The sequence below is a fragment of the Trachurus japonicus genome, chromosome 13, assembly GCF_045865225.1.
Source record: "Trachurus japonicus isolate A0001 chromosome 13, Traja_1.0".
NCBI classification, from domain to species: Eukaryota; Metazoa; Chordata; class Actinopteri; order Carangiformes; family Carangidae; genus Trachurus; species Trachurus japonicus.
In genome coordinates this window covers 27141417-27163878 of record NC_140919.1, presented here as the reverse complement: position 1 = coordinate 27163878, position 22462 = coordinate 27141417, and the positions used below count along the sequence as shown (strand labels likewise).

The window sequence follows — 22462 nt, the reverse complement described above, 5'->3', positions numbered from 1 at the left end:
CTCTGTTGCAGGTAGATTTCCTTTAGGGCATCAGCAGAGGTAAGTAAAGCCCAGCATGGCGGTGCGGAGTGGACTCACCCTGCTGGCTGCTCTCTTTGTGAACGCTGCCTTCCTCCTCGTCTTCCTCCTCGCCTTTACTGTCCCCTGACAGCAGGCGACGGAACAGGCTGCAGTAACGGGTCATCGTGCCCACAAACCTGACTGAGCTCAAAGACCAATCTCAGAGGAGAAGAAGAGTCCTCCAGCAGTTAACTAATCAGTCACTCAATCAGTCAGTTAATCACTCAGTGAGGAAGATAATCAATGAGCAGTCGCCTCAGCGAGCAGAGAGGTAGTTTAACAGTCAGAGGAGGTTCACACGGGTCAATCCAGCCTCTGGTGCGCATACCTCTGAGAGCTCACGCCCATGTGACGACACAGCACCCTGCTGCTGTCACTGACACGGAGCTACAGCCACACAGACACAGACACCAGCAGGAAGCAGAGGGGACTCCTCCCTAAACCTGGTCGTCCTGGACTCTGAGTGTCTCTGTCCAGGTGAGGTGGTCCTCTAATCAGACAGAGTCCTGGCTTTGATTCAGCAGCTGCGCATATCAACCGTGTGTCTGTTGTCATAAGAGTGCTGAGACAAAATATATTCCTGTCATGAGCGTGAATCATTTCACATAGTTCAAGCGCCTGATGCTCCACATAAAATTTATTGCAGCACAGCCTCCAGTCGCACACACTATACAACCTCCAGTCACACACTATACAACCTCCAGTCACACACTACACAGCCTCCAGTCACACACTACACAGCCTCCAGTCGCACACACTACACAGCCTCCAGTCGCACACACTACACAACCTCCAGTCACACACTACACAGCCTCCAGTCGCACACACTACACAGCCTCCAGTCGCACACACTACACAGCCTCCAGTCACACACTACACAGCCTCCAGTCACACACACTACACAGCCTCCAGTCACACACACTACACAGCCTCCAGTCACACACACTACACAACCTCCAGTCACACACACTACACAGCCTCCAGTCACACAATACACAACCTCCAGTCACACACTACACAGCCTCCAGTCACACACACTACACAGCCTCCAGTCACACAATACACAACCTCCAGTCACACACTACACAACCTCCAGTCACACACTACACAGCCTCCAGTCACACACTACATAACCCCTGATGTCTCTACTGCACAGTGTCTGTCAGTGATGTGAACTGAAAACTGACCTTGGATCTGCCATTAATGACTCAATCTCACCTCTCAGTGATGGACAGATTGACCACAGCTCAGTGCAGCACAGACCAGCATTAGATGATGCTGTCGGCTGTGTGTCTGGTGGTGGTCAAAGGGACCGTTTGGCGCACAATGGCAGCCACACTTCAGTCAGTCAGTCTACAGACATAGCTTACCACCACTGGCGTGAATGCTGTATGAGTGAATAATGGTTTCTGTAAAACGTATCGTTAAAAAGGCGCTATATAAATGTAAGCCATTATTATTATTATTGCTGTACAGAGTCTGGGCACCCTTGGTCCTCTGGGTTCAGGTCTTTGTTTAGGTCTGGAGTCCTAATCTGGGATCAAGTCTGTGTTCAGGTCTGTGCTGAGGTGTGGACTCGGAGTCCTGCTCTGGGTTCAGGTCTGTGTGTACATGTGATCCTGCAGTAACAGGAGAGGGGTTATTCTGAGAGTGTAAATATGAGGGCGTGGAGGGTGAACATGACTATTTATATCAGAGACCAACAACCTGACTTACACAGTTAGAGATCCTGAGTTCACACAGTGAGGACCTGGGTCTGTAGACTGCAGCCAGAAACGTATCACTCCAACATGAATCCAGAGTGAAGAGAGAAGAAGACTGATGTTTGTCTTGCTTTTGTTGCCGCTCAGTCTCTGAACCTTATTACCAGTTTCACACTGAAACACCAAGCTGAGGTTTAACATTTACAAACTCTGGAAGCCATGTTGGGAAAAACGTGTTTGAACACGACCAGTTCAATGTGAACAAACTTCATACAAACAAGTTCAAAGAGCAAAGACACAAGTTCAAACTGAGCTGGCTGGTCACCACTGAGTGTGTCAGTGTGTGTGAATGTGTTGCAGCTCTGATGGAGAATTGGTGGGTTAATCCCTGCAGTTGGACTTGTCAGGCATCAAACATCTGCCATGTTATCAGGTTTCTTATCTCATAAATGGAGATTTCAACAGTAACAGCAGCACAAGGTGGTTTATATTTTGAATATAGCCAAGCTGATGCCTGATACCTGGTTAATACTTATCTACATTTAAAGCAGAAGTAAGTGATATATTTGTGTTAATATAAGTCTTAAATAGTTATATCTTCCGACAGCAATCACTTACATGGAGTGTTTGGTCTGAAACACGGGTCTCTCAGTCACTCTGCTCTGCTCTGAGCCGAGGAGAAAACATTTATCGTATCCTACAGTTTTTATCCAATGAGGAGAGAGAACGGCATGCAGGGCTGTGTGTGCAGCCAAGGAACGCCGTGAATGTGGCGACGTAGGGACGAGGACTGTTATGGTGCGTTCAAGGAAACTCGTATTTTTCCGACCATGAAGTGGTACCAGTTCGATCTGGTACGAGTTCACCGGTCGGAAGTTATGAGTGGCCGTTATAGTGACTTTCACCGGTAAAACAGGTCGGAAAAACACGAGTGGGTTGCCTGAAACGCTACAAAGTCGTAAGTTGTGACTTGAAGCTGTAATTTACGATTTCAAAAGCCTGCCTGGAACGCAGCATTAGCGAAAACGACCGGACCACTTACTTCTGCTTTAAAGCACTTGAATATGATCACTTAAGCATAGAGCATATCATGATGACCTAATAAAAACTGGCATATTGACATTTAAGATGTATTTTGATCATTCCACCTTAAAAGTGCTGGTAGCCTCTGAGCTGCACAGTTAATGAAAGGGTAGTTAAGTAGTAGTAGGGTAGATATTTCCATAGTATGGAAATATCACTTTTTGAAGGCTCTTTAACATACTGTATGCCTGTGAATATTCTCATTTGTCCAGGTCATCGTTATCCCCAAAGAAGTTTAAATCAAAAGCAACAAGCAGCAAAAGCAGCAAGCAAAACCAAGTCCAGTTGCTTTTGATTTAAACTTCTTTGGGGATAACATGCTGTATATTTGTGTGTTTGGCTTGCCTTTGGGCCCCCAAAATGTGAGAATTGACAAAGAAATCTGTAATTTGCTTGCTCCCGAGGTTAAAATCCATGTGGTTTTGCGAGCTGTTCCTTCAGTCGTCATCCTATGATGTCATTAGTTTTCGAATTTGCATATTACCACCCCTACCTGTGGTAGAAGGGGCGGGGCACGGTGAGCAGTGGTTCATTTGCATTTAAATGGACAGGCACTGAAACCAGTCATTCTGAACAGGGACATTTTGAGCAGATGAAAAGACAGCTGTGATGTTTGATCCTCGGGGTAATTTGACCATAACAGCATGTCACAGACATGTCTTCAAGACACCTGGGAACTATAACTACAGCTAACTACTAACAGCACAAAAGATACAAGTTAAATGTAAGAAGAAGCTGTGTGTGCCGGTTCATACATCTCATAAACTCTTGACCAGGTCAAATAAACAAACTTACTTCCTTAGTATCCATTTGTAATGTAAAAGTTTGATTTCAGAATCACAGAATCGTAACTGAAATATCTCTTGATCAATATTGAGTGTCCCTCCTGCCCCTGCACTGTCACCTTGACCTTGTACTCTTCCTGTGTCGTTAATGTGTCCTGGGAAATAACAAGCTCTTTCCTTCCTCTCCTCCTTACTGGCTCAGGACTACAAGATTGGTGGGTTGTCCCACCCAAGGCCTGTGTGGATATAAATAATAATAATGTCCTTTGCAGGTTCTCCAGTGGAGAAAAACCTCTGCCAAACTAAAACAATCTTACACGTCTGTTCAGCTCTTATAATAATGATACAAACTAGATCCAAATTATTATCAAAATGTACAAATTTAATTAAAACTCATAGATTAATGTAGATTAGATTAATAGTCAGATTTTGATACATTAAGATCCTGGGTTTATTCTCAGAAAATCAAATGGAAATGATGTTTAGGGCAATGTTTTTTTTTAAAGGGGAACTTTGCAAGTTGGTCACTTTTTCCCTGTTTTGGCCCCTTTTTGTTGGACATAATTTCACTGTCGTAAAAACTCACCACTACCCCCCGCCCCATGTGCATTTGTTTTCAAACAAGGCCGGCAAGAAGGCAGTCCATGTCCCAAGCAGTCCATGTTTCACACAAGACGAAAAAATCAGGGACACCAGGTCGGAGGTGCTGATTTTACAAGGTTGTTGTTTTGGCCAAGAGACCCTACAGTAGGTGGAAGGCAGAGAGCCTCCATTCACCCCATAACAACCAATTTAACCACTACAATTATACTCCGAAGCTGTTTAATAAAGGTGAAAATCTTGCATACTTCCTCTTTAAAAATCTGAGTTCAGCACCAAAACAGTTTATCTCTGGATGGGACTTTGACACTCGCCACTGAACAGTTTGGTCAAATCAGCTGAGTATTAAAAACTGCTGACAACAAACAACAAACAAACAGACAAGCTGACTTCCTGAGCGGAGGTAATAAACTAAAGTGGATGAGAGTAGAGTGGGATATGGACCCATCTCTGCTGTCACATCAGAGCTCTATCACACTCAGTGATGGCGCTAATGGATGTAAAGTGATGATGAATATTTCAAATGTGATATCAGGATCAATACCTGAGCAGCAGTTAGTGCACTGATGTACATTAGAGCTTCTTCTCTGCAGTATGACAGACTCTGTGCATCCTTTATCAGAGTTTACATCACTACAATAGTTGTTGATACTTTGTAGATTAATTGTTATGCTCTAGATTTGTCTATAAGAAATATCCAAAGATGTGATGAAAAACGTAAACGGTCTCTAAATGTAAACCTGTATCTGCTCAGTTACCAGCCATTGTTGTTGTTGTTGTTGTTGTTGTTGTTGTTGTTGTTGTTGTTGTTGTTGTTGTTGTTGTTGTTATAAATATTCAGACAGTTAGAAACAGCTGCAGCCTGCAGAGTCACACAGCTGTTTGGATTCTTGAAGTAGGATACACACAAAAGCAGAAATATTTTCTTTTCATCAGAATCAAGCACCACATTTTCTTCTATAATTCACTCATTGAGAAATTGGGCACATGTGCATAAGCCTCATTTCCACTCCCACAATCAGCCGTGAATGGATGACGACTCTCCCTTTATCAGTTTGCATAAAAACATAGTTTGCACCACAAGTGATCAAACACACATTTAGAGTACAATCACTCTGAATGTAAAGACCTGTTTTACCCTCAATTTAATTTACTAGGAGGAGAGATTGTTAATGAGGCCCCATTATTAATATTAAGGATGAAACAGTTCACCACATTACTCATAATAAATAATGACATTAAATGATGCTTAAGACAAACACAGTTATTTCTGTTTAAGAAATGCCAAATTTCAGTCTTATTTCTGTGTAAACACAGAGAAAAACCTGAGATGGTAATGAATGAAGTTACATGAGAATGGTCATTTTTCTTCTATGTTTAATGTATCTTGGATCACTGTGAAAAATGATGTGTACATACACTCAAAAGATCCATCCGTCCATCCATCGTCACATGTGTGCAGGCCAGGGTCAAGGGGGTTGGAGCCAACTGGGCTTTAATGATGCACAACATTCTTTACAGTCTTTTTTTTCTTGTGAAAATCTTCCCTGACTTTATTTTTCTTTATTGTCTATTTGAATGTTTGTGATTCTGTTTGCGTTCATAATTATATATTTGTATGATACATCATCATGACATCATCATCATCATCATGAACCTGACCATCACATGGTGTCTTAGTGAGAGGACAGCAGCTGGACTCGGACACAGATACTGATGTGTGATGCAGCTGTGTCACTGCAGAGTCTGTTCTTAGTCTGACCAGCAGGGGGCAGGCAGCAGCAGAGGACACAGCATCAGGGCGTGACAGAGGGGAAGGGGATGATGCCCCCATCCCCATAAGTACCTGTATCACTGCTTCTCGTTTTGTCCAGCTCACTTCATGTATAGAATTTTTATAGGATTACTGCAATATATATATATATATAATATATGTGTGTATGTATGTGTGTGTGTGTGTGTGTGTGTGTGTGTGTGTGTGTGTGTGTGTGCTTGCTTGTGTAAAGCAAGGGAGCAGCTATGCAGCAGTGTGGGTGGGACAGTAAAATCCTCACAGCCCATCAAAACAGTGCATGTGTGTATATACTCTATACTCTCACCTGAAGGCTCCCTATCTCTCTAACACACACACTGGAAAAATGTGAACATAAATTAACATTAAATCAATTTTTGTGCAGCATTCAAGTCCAAACACAGAACTCAGACTTGCTGATCATCAGACAGATCATGGAGGTTTCTCCACCGATTGTGTTTATGCCATCACACACGCACATCAGACAAACATGGCTGAACACACTGCTGAAGTATTTTAGTTTGAACATGTTTGATGGACTGAAGGTGGAAATGAAGCTTCTCATGATTTGAACTTCATCAGCTATAAATAGAGTCGGGCACTGCTGTGTTACCTTCACTGTACCTACAGGAAAACACTCAGGACACTAGTGCCGCAGGTAAAACTACAAGAGTCTCCTGAGTCTGTCCCACAGTAACATTGTTGATAGACTGAGTCTCCTCTGGACTGCAGCTGTGTGTGGATGTGTGTATGGCTGACCTCTACTCCACAACAATGTGTACAGTATATGAGTAAAGGAAACTGAGGAGTTGCAGCATCATCCAGAGACTATACCTCCACCCCCACCCTTGAGAACACCACTATACTAAGCTATGCCGTCATCAGAGAGCCACAGACAGACAAGGGGAGTGGGCATGTGTCAAGAAAGACAGACCAACACACTGCTGCGGTGAGTCTAAACCTGAAATTGAATGACAGTAAGAAACTGCAACGACCACTGTTTTGTTTTTTTCTTCCACCGACCAGGTAAGTTACAGGAGATCTGCTCACAGCTTTGCTTCCCTTCCACCATGTCCCATCCAGCATTTATTTCATCAATAATAAAGTGAGTTCCTGGAGTTTACTTTGTACTTTGTACTATTAATGTCAGTGGGATTTTTAATGAGGTTGTGGGTCAGAACCTGGACGTTCAGGTTTCACTTCAGCTCTTCAGACTCTTTAATTTCCTGTCACATACAAAGAGGTCAAAGGCTCCAGGTGGGGACTTTTATTCTGACAAGGTGGCAAGTGCTTCCACAGACGGTGTGTGTGGATGGAGATGAAGCTGGAGCTAACGGGAGTGTGAATGCAGCAGAGACATCCATGGTGCTGCAGCCACAGAGCAGCACAACATTATGGTTCATCAACCTAGATCTACAACACAGCCAATATGTGTGTGTCTGTGTGAGTGTGAGAGACCATTTTCAGAAGAGCCTCATAAATAACTGAGAGGTCTGCCGACTCTCTCTCCACATGACGATACACTTTAAGGGTATGCTCACTCGTTCACTCTCCTCCTCTCTCTCCGGCACACACACTCATTTGCTTTTTCTCTCGCCCATCCGCACTGTCTCCATGGCAATGCTCTTAAAGGACCACACCTCATTTTTATAGACCGTCCTGTCCGTCAACAAAGGTTGCATTATGGGAATCTGGACGACATCATCACTTATCACTGTAACCATTAGCCACGTTCCAACACTAGCATCGATTATAATGAGTGATATTAGGCTCCATGCTAATGATGTAGCACTGAGAGGTGAGCACTGCAGGTTCTGTGGTGAACAGCAGCACAGACTCAAACTTCTCACACAGACGCAAATTAATCTGACAAAAAGATCATATGACAATCTTTTTTTTTTCAAGGTATTTGTTCGCCTTTATTCTAATAACATTGGGAGAGAGAGGGGATGATGCAGCAAACCAGCAAACGGTGAGAGTCAAACCCAGGCTGCTGCTGTTAGAACTGAACCTTTATGATCCGTCCTCTGCAGGTGAACCAGTGAGGAACAATATAATGATCATGTTCTGACTCATGATCTGAATCCGACCATGTCCAATCCGATCCAAGCTCGCTCTGATTTTATTTTGAAAGTCCTAACTGGAAGTTTGATTCATATTTTGACTCCTCTTTTAGATGTTTGTCTGTTGCTATGCTCTCCTATGTCCTCCACAAACTGTATCACAACCAATCACAGTTTTTGCTTATAGACTGTTTGTCCATACAGCTGTTATTTATTGATGAGGTGCTATATGTACTTTAATTTGAAAGCTCAGTTGCGGTCGTCCAGCTTCCTGTCCCTCTGCCTGCAGCCACGCATCTCTCTGGGCCTATGGAGTAACTCTTGGGCAGCAGCAGGAGACGGTGGTTGTGGTTCTGCTCAGGTGGAGATCAGGTTCATGTGGGGCTACACAAAACTGACGTAGGCTTCGGAGCTCCAGCTGTTAGCTCCATCTGTTAGCAGGCCAGCTGTTCAACAGTTAACGTGGCCTGGTCTACATGTGCAATGTAGATCATTGGTCAAAGTAAGATTGTCCATGCTATTCATTATCTGAGGTGCTTTACTGTCAATCTACTGTGCTACTGTTCCTATTAAAATAAACATCAGGCCTAAAGAGAAGCCAACAACACTACAACACCAACCACCTGAATCAGGAAACCAATCAGCACGTAACAGAGGGACTGACAGATAACGCTGTATATAGTGAGCAGATAAATCACACAGCTGTGATTTGACCCTCTACTTTCTATAAATAATAATATATTAAGCATATTTAATGTTTTACAGCCAGTGACTGAAATAATCTGTCATAAGTAATAATGACCTTCAAACATACAGTATTACTATTCCTTCACCATCTTACAGCAGCTGTCTGCCTGCGTGTTTTCAGATATGTGTGTCATACAGCTGAGCTCTGCACCAATTATTTATAATGGACAAGAGAATAATGGAAAATCAAGGGCACTGGTGGATAAAGCAATATGATGAGTCAAAGACTCATTACAAGCCTCAGAGTTTAGATTATACAATCTTCGTCCTCTCCACACCTGGCTCTGGTTTGTAAAGTACTCATCTAACACAGCCTCAAGTCCTTCTAAACAGAGCCTCTTTATTCTCATCTATCATTTGCAGAAGTGTAACTGTTGTAACCCTGTGGGCCCCAAATCTTTTCAAACCCCTTTTCTTTATCACTAAGTTATATGTCACTCAGACATCTGTACAGTATAATGTGATTAGTGCCACACAAACAAACTAAAAACAAACCCTTTTTGCCCCGCTCATTTTTATATGAATGAATTGCATTTGTCTCTTTGGGTTATTGATGAAGTTTCTGTCTTCATGTGTTTATGAGTTCTGCTCGTTCTCTGGAGCAGTGTTACAGTAAGGGTTGTTTTTTGGGTGATCTTTAAAAAATCATCTGCAAAGCTTGTGACTAGTATCATCTCACTGTCTGTTTTCTGTCACTACAATCGACTTAAACCAACTTCTCTTGACTGGGGAAGACAGGCCACGCCTCTGAATCAGACTCTCTGATTGGCTGTTACAACACCCACTGGAGCCAATAGGAATGTGGAATTGAGTAACATGACTCTGGACAGAGACTAGAAATATCAAGGGGTTGGATCGGACTACACGCAGGCGTAGCTCACAGTCGGCCATATTTGAACGGGCAAATTGCTCTGACTCTGGCTGCAGTTACAGTGCAGTAGATAGGTGATCCAGTCATCTTCACTAAAAAAAACTATTCATAACTCTGTGAAAAATAAATCAGTATGTAGCTATACTTTAACTATTTGCATAATGTCACTATAATGTTACTTTTACCAAAAAAAAGTACATGATTAAAATGATCCGTGATTTTAAGTATGCTGCATCATAACTGCATAGACGTTCATAAAAAATCAAACCGTTTTGAAATCGGACAAAAACTGAGCAAGCTATGGTCATTATAGCAGAACATGCACCATAGGCTTAATGCTCTGAGGGAGAGAGTTGCTCGTCCCACGATGGCCATCGTACTGGCTACGCTGTGTCATTGGGCAGCAGCGGTGGGTGAGTCATCTAGTCTTCTTATATATATCTATGAGAAATATGACATATCCAGGAAAAACTTCTATCATGTGGTCTTGCTGTCAGGATTTGGCCAAGCTTTTGTCTCTCTCTGTGTTTTCCCCCTCCCTACAGTCGGTGTTTGTATTGTCTTGTTTTCCCTGTCTGTCATTTCCAGGGCTGGGCGGGGCAACCGGTCTCCTGCTCACTCTCCTACACACCTGCATCACATGTGCCTGATGATTCCCACTCACGTCCACCTCCTTGCAGTTCATAGCCTGGCATTAACTTCCACTCCCCACCAGTTCATTGTTTCAACCCTCGTGGTAATGCTCTCGGCCTCATTCCCTATTACTATGGTCTTCTTGTGGCTTTGACTTTTGATTGTCTCTGGATATTAGCAAATTTTTCGATTGTGTTATACCGTTGTCTTGGACTAACTTTGTGTTTTTGTTTCCCAGCCCTGCCACCTTCCTGTCCCTGGCCTTGCCTCTCCCAGCCTCAGCATCTTCCCTCACCTGGACTCCTTCACCTGTCCTGGATCCCTGTCATTGTCTTTGTTTGCTGTCTGTCACCTCACTGTATATTTTAGAGCGCACACTTTTGTAAATAAAGCACCACTAATTCACTGAACTGCATTTGGGGTCCAGTTTCATTCCGTGGTATTTAAATCCTGATACTTGCAGGATTACAATACTGTGCATTTTGCTAATGTTCAAATTTATAGCAGACTCACTCACTCAGAAATGATCTAATTTCACGTTAAAATCACATTAAAAGAATGTAATAAATGGATGAATTACATTATGTTTGCAAATGTAACTAAGAAATGAAATATAAAAGACAGGGTGAACGTCACTGTCACTAAATCTGTTTACACAATACAGAAAGGTAAGTCAATCTCCATGCAGCTTCATTTTTATGAATAAGATTAGTAATATTATTATAGAATGATAATGTAGACATAATACTTCATTTAACTCTGAGAAACACTGACAAAGACTGACTCACACATACTGACACAGACAATCAATTATTACTATTATCAAAATTATAAATTTTTTGTCAATAATCAGATTATTTCAGTTCTTCTTGTGTAAAATGATTTATAGATGAGCTGCTGTAAAACGGAAAGAAACACACATTTAAATTTTAAAAGAATCATTTTCAGCTTCCTTGTGTGGCTGAAGCACCCACTGCTATAACTGCCTGTATGATGTAAGAAGAAGAGCAACAATCTTTTTATAAAAATGCACTGTCAAGTTTGAATTAAAAGAAAACCTGACTCCATGACTCTTAGGATGGATGGAGACTGAGACTGAACCAGTGCAGAGAACAAAAGGCCATAAAAAAGGGAGGGGCACACACACACGCGAACACACACCCGACAGCCTGTCAGTGCTGAGCTCAGCATCTCCTGCTGTTGATGTCCTTCTCTCACACAGTGGAGGAGGGGATTGTGTAGTCCATTTGTGTGTGTGTGGCTGATAACTGAGGTCTCGTCATGTGTTAACTGATGTTTGGGGTTCTTGGCGTTAAAGGTCAGATGGGATGGCATGGTTATGATGGAAAATGCCTGGTCTGAGAGATGATTGGTTCAGATGTTGGATCATGCTGACGCTGAATCAAGAAGATGATAAAAGTTCACTTGTGTCATTTTACATATTTTGGTGATCATCTTAGTTTCCTGATGGGCTGACAAATGTGATTCTCTGAATACCAGATACATCTTGAATAATGGGATATTGATTCATTAAAAAAAAGATCTTTTAATATGAAGCTGTGACCCAGTTAGTCCACAGCTCCTCTGATCAGCCTGAAGGCTGACATGTATTTACTGACCCATCTGCATCCTATAAACTGTTGGTGAAAATAAATGAAGTACAAGTCCCACCTCTCTGTTGTGGGCCTCTGCCAGCTACACAAGGGAACATGGATCTGTTCTCTGAGAAATTCATTCATATCTTGACCTGAATACTGAATGAAACTGAATTAATACCTTGTGTGTTGTGAGCAAATTGAGACCCAGATTGAAGGTGCGTTCAAGAGCGTTCTCTTTTGACACTGTGGATGCTTACTGTATAGCCCAGACCCCCCACACCACCCCCTTCAAGTGGCTGTGTGTTATTGTTATTGTAAAAGTAAATATGTAATGTGTGTTATCATGTGATTTCAGGTAAATCATCCTGAATCAGACACACACACACACAGTAGACAGTATTTGGCTGATGAATGGAAACACAAACAGAAATCGACAAGAAACACACACCTCCTCTGGGACACTGTGTGTGTGTGTGTCCAGTCAGTGTCTCAGGTTACTCTGGGCAGTAGGTCACTACAGTCCTGAACGTTGTGGATCTGATCCCAGAATCAATATAACACCACACTTATTTGTCTGCTGTAAATAAACACACACTGAAACTGAAGCTGTCACGCACACACGCACACACACACACACACACTGTGTCACATCTGGAGAATAAACCAATTGGCTATTTTTCATGCAGCACCGAGTCAAAACATTTAGAGAGAAAACCTAGGCTTTTCTTCCCTTACTGTTGTTTGTATCAGCGAACAAAAACTGGCGGATCAAAGACATTTATTAACGCACAGCTGTGTTTCTTGGCCTTTGACCTGCACTGGGACAAATACATGAAATCTGTGCAGACGCTCAGGACAGAGTGTATAAGACTCCTACTCATTCCTTAGGAAAAATTGCTTATTTGTGAACAGGTTTTTTTTTTTTTTAACAAACAACTTTTTGAAGAACTGCAGTCTCCTCCTGTGACCTTGACTGTTGGTGTGAAGAAAGCAAAGCTTATTTCTACAGCAAAAACAAAGTGCTGCAAAGGATAATGTACACTAAAACACAAAGAGACACAATATATAAGCAGGGATTGAGACAGAGTCACAGACTTGACAACGAGGAAATCAGTGAATAAATAAGTGTCTTTAGCTTGGTTTTAAATCTGTGTAAGTGGTTCCACCTTCTAGTAAGAGGGACAAGAAATGTGCTGGATGAGAACAAGGTGTGTGATGTCAAGTGGAGTCAAACCATTAAGAGCAGGGTTTTAAACTGGACTCTGAAGCGAAAGCATCCAGCTGCTCTGTGGACCAGCTGCAGATGAGATAATGACGACTGAAGACTGCAGCCTGAACTACAGTGGTGCAGCTGTGATGTAGCAAAGGCATCAAGACAGATCAAAGATAACAAAAAGATGTTTAGCATGACACTTTATTTATGATCTGTCATCACTAATCAGACAGTGGACACTGTCTCTATCATGTCCTCCAGCAGAGGATCCACACTATTGGTCAGTATTGTTCTCAGCTGACTGGCTATCACACAGTCACAGTTGTGAAATCAGATGTGCCTTCTGTATAAAATGAGGAGATTCTTCTTCTTGTGCTTCATCTGCATGTTTCCTTACACTTCTTCTAAGAGATGATCATGCTTCATGAGCAGCAGGTCAAGTGCACAGAAGTAGAAAGTTCTAGTGAGGCCATCATCTGGTACGTGACCTTGACCAGGAAACGGTCTGGTCTAGGCCTGGGACGATCAGTAAACAAATCGTGTTTGTGTATTGGCGATTGGAGGGTTGTTAGGCGATTTGCTGGATATCAAGGCTCTAACATGCATTTAAGAGATGTTTCTGGGAGATATACATGAGCCCTGTATACAAACAGACCTACAATCCTACTCTCCTCTCTCTCTTATCAGCGCACGCCGCATCTCTTTGATGCGAACGGACACAGCCTGTTTGCTCATGCTTTGGGGTTGTTCAATAGAGTAACTGCAAATAACTATTGTTTTAAAGCAGAAGTAAGCGATCCGGTTGTTTTGGCTAACTTCTTGTCAGCCGATGGAGTTAGCATTTCCCGCCCTCGTCGTGAATCTATTGGTCCTCGTCCCTACGTCACCACATTCACGCGCATCCCTTGGCTGCACACACAGCCCTTCATGCCGTTCTCTCTCCTCATTGGATAAAGCTTGTAGGATACAAGGAAGTATACAAGAAGTTTTCTCCTCGGCTTACAGCAGAGCAGAGTGACTGACAGACCCGTGTTTCAGACCAAACACTCTATGTTAGTGATTGCTGTCGGAAGATATAATTATTTAAGACTTATATTAACACAAACATTCCGCTTACTTCTGCTTTAATGTCGTGGCACTGCTGCCTTTGCAGGTTAAAAGTTAATGACAGCGTCTTGAAGTGCAGGAGCAACATGCAGCTGTGCTGCGCTGACAATCTTGTTCACAGTAATTCAATCTAATGTCAATATAGATGACTATATATATAATATGACTGGTAGTGATCAACGTAAGACACGTACCAAGGCTGTAAACCCACGTGGCCCCATGAGAGAAGGCTAATACAGCAGATTTGCCTCTGTGTTGTGTAGAAGGTAAACACCAAAGGACCCACTGGAAACTGTAAGTGTAGCTGTGAGGAAACAGAGCATGGACATGGAGGACCTCTGCTCCACTTTAACACCACCAGTGAAGTCACTGAATGTTAGACAAAGACAAACATGGTCCCAGCAGTTATCTTGTCTTTTCTAATCTTAATTGGTTCATCTTTCTGGTCGCTTTTGAAGTTAAACAAACACTGAATATGGTTCATTAGCTAACACCTATGGACAATTAAGAGTCACTAATTAACCTGAAGCAAGAGGAAACCCAGAGCATGAAGACTCCACACAGCGAGCCCCCAGCGTGAGGCCACTGCACCACGATGCCGCCCTCAACTCTTTGTTTGGACAAAGCAACAAATGTGATGTCACTGGGCTGCAGGAAGTTTTAACTACAACAGGTTCTTCTCCTGCTTTGTGACATTTTATAAATACATCAATTAATCAAGAAGATAATCAGATACCTGCAAAAATAGAAAATAGCACAGGAAATGTTAACCTGTACCCCCACAGTAAAAGACTCCAACTGATGCAGAGAGGATTTAACAGTGACGCAAGTCCTGTTTATAACACCACAGCTCAATGTGCTGATCTGACCAGCCGCTTTATATTTAGTGCACAGTCATGAGAAGTCGTCTCCACCTGAACGTGAGGAGACACAGAGAGCGGTTATCAGTGCGTTGAACAGAGCTCAAGCTGGAGCTTGTGCTGAGCCACAGCTGCAGTGGTATTATACAGCGTTTATGTTATGAGCTGTCTCATGAACAGCAGAGAGCTGACTCACTCCAGCTTTTAACTCTCGTCTCTTCAGTTTAAAGAATCACAGACGTTTCACTGACATCAGCACAGTTTCCACTCGGCCTCCTCTCACGGTCCAGAGACACTGCAGACACAGGGAGCAGTGTCGTGCCGAAGGACACCACTCCGGTCTAGGCTTTAACACCAACAGTGAGATGCCGTTCACACCAAGTCACGTGAGTTTGATGTGGATCAGAGACAGAAATCTGCTCAAACCTCTGGAGGGGAAGGTGAAATTGACACATATCCTTTCTGCAGAGTGTGGAGATCCACTCATACATCCACAGTCAGCCTCCTCTGTTCTCCACTGACATAATGCATCACTACCATCTGTGTACATTTATTTGTAATCAGATGTGTGATGGAAACAACAGAGACACAGATCTGTGACTGAGTGTGAGTGGAACTGTGGTAAATCATATTTGGATTTTAACTGTATATAAAAACACTTAAAATGAGCCCTGGCACTGATCATTATCATTTATTATTTATTAGCTAAGTTCAGCTCTGTATATAAAATGAAACCTAATGCCCACAGGTAGTCATCAGCACTGATCTGATTCATCTGATTTCAATCCACAATGACCACAAGGATTCAGTTACATTAAGTGAATATCAATGTTGTACGAACCAATTCAGCATGGGAATCTAGATTTCTTCCACATACAACCAGTGAGTACCTCTGTTTCTTTCAAAGTGAACCCTCACAAATTGGCTCAGCTGTTAAAGGACAATTCCAGGCGAATTCAACTCGGGGGTGTATTTTCCTATCATTTTAGGTCTAAAAGAAGGAATCTGAAGATTTTCAGTTTAATCTCTCCCGTTTTGCGGTAGTTGCGTCTGTCCCCGCATCGCCACGGCAGCAATGAATGGGAGTGGATGTAAGTTCCGCTGTTTAGGCTGTTTAGAGCCCTCAAAGCCGCAATTTTTTTCCACAGACAGCGTCAGATGGCGACTCAAACATGCACCGAGAAGTTTATTTACTTCAAGCAAGCCGACATGTTTGTAAAACTAGATCTAATTCAAAGTCTCGCGGAGTCTCGTGCAAGACCCAGTTGCCGTGCTCGGTGTGTTCACATGCAATGGGAAAAGCTACCGTTTGTGTCATAAACACAGGAATATCAACTCTTGATTTGCTTCAAGTAAAAAAAACTTCTCGGCGCATGTTTGAGTAGCCACCTGACGCTGTCTGTGGAAAAAAATGTACACTTGAAGCAAGTAAAGAGTTGATATTCCTGTGTTTATGACACAAGCGGTAGCTCCCACTGCGCCTGAATACACCAGCACTGCAACTTCGGGCTCGCGCGAGACTCCGGGAGACTTTGAATTAGATCTAGTTTTACAAACATGTCGGCTTGCTTGAAGTAAATAAACTTCTCGGTGCATGTTTGAGTAGCCATCTGACGCTGTCTGTGGAAAAAAATTGCGGCTTTGAGGGCTGGAAACAGCCTAAACAGCGGAACTTACATCCACTCCCATTCATTGCTGCCGTGGCGATGCGGGGACAGACGCAACTACCGCAAAACGGGAGAGATTAAACTGAAAATCTTCAGATTCCTTCTTTTAGACCTAAAATGATAGGAAAATACACCCCCGAGTTGAATTCGCCTGGAATTGTCCTTTAAAGGGACAACGAGGAGTTTCTATTCGGTTATAAAAAAGTCTCACGTTAATGTGGATGAATCTCCGCTACCCACACTTGTTAATGGGCCCATTTTCGATAAATATATCGTTCTGTCTCTATCGTTATTTTGTTATTATTAGTGGTGGCGTTTCCTTCGTGGCGAGTCATAAGAATAACGCAGCCGAATCGCCGTTTATGGTCGGAACTACGACGGTATGTGAACCTCTTTGAACCTCTCGTAACTTCCGACCCGTGAACTCATACCAGATCGAACTGGTATGACTTCACAGGAAGGAAAAACACAAAGTACGAGTTTCCTTGAACGCACCATGAGTTAGCAGCCCCCGCCCTTGTCAGGCATCAATTGGTCCTCGTGCTACGTCACCACATTCACGCGCATCCCTTGGCTGCACACACAGCCCTTCATGCCGTTCTCTCTCCTCATTGGATAACACTTGTATCCCACAAGGAAAATTTTCTCCTCGGGTTACAGCAGAGCAGAGTGACGGAGAGACTCGTGTTTAGGCTGAAATACTTCATGTAAGTGATTGCTGACGGAAAATAGGACTATTTAGGACTTATATTAACAAAAACATTCCACTGATATCTGCTTTAATTATTGATGAATGAAAACATGAGTCTGTCTTGCGCCGGTCAAAGAATTTTACGGTGCGCGCGAAGGCTCATAAATGTAGTGTGAAAACGCATGCTTTTCCAAAACTCCTCGTTGTCCCTTTAACAATTTGGATCAAGGTTTTATTTTCTTTGGCAAATGAAAAAAAAACAAAAAAAAAAAACATGACAGATCTGTATTTTAGACAGGAATAATAATTAAAAATCTCTACATGTTTTAAAGCTCCAAAGGTAAATGTTTATATTAAAGTGTTTATAATAAAGGAAGATGTTAAAGCTCCATAGTATAAAGGTAGATGTCCATGGGTAGTGTGATTATAAAGCAGCTCTAAGTTCTATATTACTGTGAAAGCATTAAAGCTTAAGTCCACAGAAAAATGCACACGGCCTGTATTTAGACACCAAGCCCCTTGAACCAGCTGTCAGGACTTACAATACTGTGACTTTGTGATGTCACAACAAAGCAACAACCATCCTTAGCCATGCTCCAAGCCACGCCCACTATACCAAATCGAACCTTGCAGGATTTGGTACCTTTCACAGTTTTATTTGAAATCTCCTGGATTTTTATTGGGTCACTCAGACAGTCAGAAGAGATGGTCTTTGGTTCTTAAACCACAAATACATTTTCTTGTGGATCAACACTTCAAATTAAACACATATGGAGCTTTAAATGAACTCAAACAGCTGCATCAGCTGAGTGACAACATCCACTGTAAAATCTGTCACTGACTCATCAGGCTGACAGCTGCAGACAGATGTGCACAGCTGTTCAGACCGGATACAGTAGAATCTACACACTCTTCACTCTACTCCCACCAACTCACATCTCTCAGCTGGAGATAACAACGAACATGAAACAGATCTCAGATCAGTCTGTGACCTGTGTGGGTCTGTATCCATCCTGACCACAGTCCTGTGACCTACACTGGCTAGGATGTGGAGTAGGGGAATTTGAAAATAATCAATATATTGGATCATTCAAACAAAAATCATAATTATTAAGTCCTTCATCTGCCAGCAACAGCACAGATTAGCAGGTTACACATGTACAGTCTATGCACTGCAGAGGGGTCAGAGGTCAGATTCAGTTCCTGTCAAAACTAGTTGATGAGTCTGGTGCCGCTGTTGATGTATGTGTTGTACATTTCTGTTTGATGTCTTGTTTTTACTGCTGTCAACAGCAACATGCAGAGGTTAGCTCGATGCTTACGTGCACCCTCACAGTTTGCTAATAACCGTTTCCACTGAGACAGTGACAAAGATGAGAGACACGACAACACTTTGCTGTGACGTCAACTAACAACATGATGAGGGTGAGACAATATCATACACCACAGACAGCAGGAATCAAACCAGCTGCCTCTACTGGTGACTGGCCCCTGGCTTCAACATCAGCTTCAACATCTGGACCCAGGCCCAGAGAACTAGAACTAGACTAGAACTCCCAGAAAGCATCATGGAGGCCTCTTCCAGACACACCCAAACACAAATAAACACACTTGAATCACATCTGTCCTCCCATCTGCCTCTCTACTGCCTCACCTGTCTTTGTCCTCAGGCCTCATATCTATCTCCCATGCAGCCTCCACCTGTCTCTCGTTCAGTTGCTTGGCCCTCCTGTCTTTCTCTCAGTCCTACTGTCTGTCCCACTTGTCTCCCTCTCAGCCCTAATATCCATCTCTTGGCACCACCTGTCTCTAGGTTTCCCACCTCTCTCTATATGATGTTTGCTGCCCCTCAGCTTTCAAATCTTCTAATTTGACGGCCCTGTCCCTGTCTGTCTCTCAGACATTTTGCCACCGTTGCTTTGTCTGTGTTTGTCCCAGCCTCCCACCTGTCTAACCTGTCTTCTTTCTTCTGTCTTCCTCCTGTCTCTCTCTCTACCCCCTTCTACCAGTCCCTCTGCATCACCTGTCTCACAGTCTCTGAATTGTCTCTCTCTGCGCTCCTGCTGTTTGCTCTCCCATCAGTCCCCCATATTCAAATTCAAATAATCTTTATTGACAACATGACTGTGGTCAGTTACAGCACTGTCAATGCGGACTGCATACAACAGCATCACAGACTCTGTCCAAATCTATTGTCTGTCTCACCACACTGTTGTGTCTCTCCACCCTCCTACCTGTACCATGACAACCGTGTTGACTAGCACCTCCGTCCTGTCTGTCTCTGTGTCACCTGTCAATGTGTCTGTCTGCACTCTTTGCTGTCTTTCTGTTATCATTTATGTCTCTAAACTGACCTGTCTCTTAAGCTGGGAACACACAATACGATTTTCACAGTCATTGCCGATTTAGAAAGGACTTGAAACCAACTGAATGCACCAAACCCTCGTGAAAGCTCTTGTGGGATTGACAGTTTAAGGAGTGCAGATGTTTAGTGATTTTCACAGATGCGGTTAGTTGAGTTAACTTGCAGCTCGCTTTATTAGCGTCCTGCCAACAACATACAGCAGCGAACCGCCCGCGAATTGCCTGTGAGCTGCAGTGTAAACAAACATGGAGGACATGACATGTTGTTTGCGCAGCTATCTGCTGTGAGAAATCCATTAAAAAGAAAAAAAAAACAGGTATAGATCAAGTTGTGGAGGACTCAACGTTGGTTTCTGACGCTATTTCCTGTGTCCCACTCTTTTTCATTGGCTGTTGACTAAAAGAGTTAAAGCTCCCGCACACTGTCTTCATTTTTATTTGGGATTACACAAAGAGACCTTAATCAGGTAGTATTCAGGTGTGGACTGGGGGAGCATCTTAAATAGATTAAGTGGGCCAACATGGGCCAATCAGAACACACCCTGAGAAGACATCATGGAAACACAACAAGACCCTATTAGTAGGCTACATAAATAGGCTAAACGATGAGATAAATAGAGTTCATCAATGTATCTGCCAATATAGGATATGTATATTTAAGAAGCAAGCTATAAAAGCAGGAAGAAGAAAATCATCGGTCCTCTCCGACACACCTGTCTAGAGGCGTTTATCAGTTTTTTTGTGTTCATTGGCTGTTGGCGACATGTGTTTGCAGTTGGGTCGGTAACCAGTACACACATACCTGACTGTAGTCGGCTCAAAAAATTCAAACATGTTTAAATTGCTGCGACTGAAGTTTGGTGGGGTCAGTTCACCTCACACACTTGCCAATTTGAGTCTGTACCCCATCACACACTAACAGATTTCTGCGTCTACCTGCCATGCTGACCGTTCCCAACTAGTGCTGACTGGTGCAGACCAGGCCCGACTGTGAATCGTGGGTAAAATCATGGGAAAAAATAATGTAACCATGTGTCAGACTTGCCTGTCTGTCTTCCTGTGCTGTTGTCTCTCTCTACTGTTTCTACCTTTGGAGAATCTCACCTGTCTCTCTGACCTCCTGTCTGTCTCACAGCTGCTCTGTCTCTCTCAAAGTCCTTTTATCACAGTCAAACTTTCCTGTCTGTCTCTCAGCTCTATCCTACCTGTACCTGTCCTCCTCGCTCTGCCAGAGCTTTCACCAGTCTCTCCACCTCTGCCTCGTACCTGTCTCGCTGTCCTTAACTGCCCCCTGTCCAAATCTTTTGTCAGATTTACCTCCTTGTCTTACCTGTCTGCCTATACACCGTCCTGTCTCTTTGTCCAGCCTGTTGTCTGGCTGTCTGTCTGTCTGTCTACTCACCTGTCTCTGTCTCTGTCTCTTAATCCCCTGTCTCTCCCTCAGCCCACCTGTCTGTCTCCCTTTGTGTTTTGCTGCATCAGCCTGCTCTCAGCATTTCAGGCGTATGGTTAAAAACAAACACACAGCAGAGCCACACACACACACACACACACATACGTACACACACTGCACCCCATCCCATAATAACCACACCTAAAAGCTCCAGTGCAGCTGCATTCAGGATGTGAGCAGCAGTGGCAGGCAGGGCAGCAGGATACCGCAGTACACTTCTACCCAACATGCATCACTCCCTCTTTCCTTCCTTCCCTCCATCCATCCATCCATCCATCCTTCCATCATTGCTCCATCCCATCAACATCTCCACCCCTCCACCCACCTCCCCTCCACGGAAAAAAGGCACCAACTTCCTCCCATACATCCCTCTATTCTCAGGAAACTTCCACCCATCCCTCCATCAGCATCCACCCTCCCTCCCTCCGTCCATCCTACCTGCCGGTGCCTTCTCTTTGCCCTCCATCTCCCGGTGCGGTGCGGTGCGGTGCGGCTGGTGTGGTCTTCTTGCCCCCGTCACAAATCCACTTGCCTACTTTCCTTCCTTGCTCTCCTTTCCTTCCGTTCTTTCTATCCTATCCCTCCTTTCTTCCTTCCTGAGTCAGCTGTAGAGTCAACGAACGTCGAGCCGGAGAGAATCTGATCGCTGATCAACTGATCGATATCGGCGGGAGAGAGGAGGAAGAGGAGGTAGAGGATGAAGAGGAGGAGGGAGGAAGGAGGGAGGCAGCAGGAGGAAGCGACCCACGCGGATAAAAACAGAAGCAAACCGCGGTGTTTTTTTTTTTTTCTCTGGGAGCCTCCTCGGTTCTCTCCTCTTCTCCTTCTGTCTCTTTTGCTCCTGCGGACGTTCAGGCTCGTGCGTTCACCTGTGCCGTCTCCGCGCGCTACTGCTGATCTCTCTCTCTCTCTCTCTCTCTCTCTCTCTCTCTCTCTCTCTCTCTCTCTCTCTCTCTCGCTCACTCGCTGCCCGCGCCGTGTTGCTGCAGCTCGAGCCAGGACAGCACAGTGACGTCATCACCGGGGGTGTTTTTAAGGTGACATATGAAGATGATGGCGATGATGATGGTAAAGATGGTAAAGATGAAGATCATGTTTATTATGTTAGGATGGCAGCCTTCAAATCATTTATGATGGGACCCTGTGTGGAGGGGGGGGGGGGGATCACTGCA

General features: G+C 43.6%; 1 protein-coding gene across 2 annotated transcripts in view; it reads right to left on the bottom strand.

The window, feature by feature from the left end:
• The window catches only part of LOC146976121 (fibroblast growth factor 12-like), a 62768-nt gene extending 40548 nt beyond the window's left edge, over positions 1–22220 (bottom strand). Inside the window, exon 1 of one of the 2 annotated variants that reach the window (XM_085795639.1) lies at positions 21729–22220. In XM_085795639.1, coding sequence (XP_085651765.1) covers positions 21729–21756 — 28 coding nt within the window. In that variant the 5' untranslated portion in view covers positions 21757–22220. Of the gene's footprint in view, positions 1–78; positions 359–21728 lie in introns of those variants that run through there. The other variant, XM_085795638.1, reaches the window with a different exon arrangement.
• Positions 22221–22462: the final 242 nt, after the last annotated feature.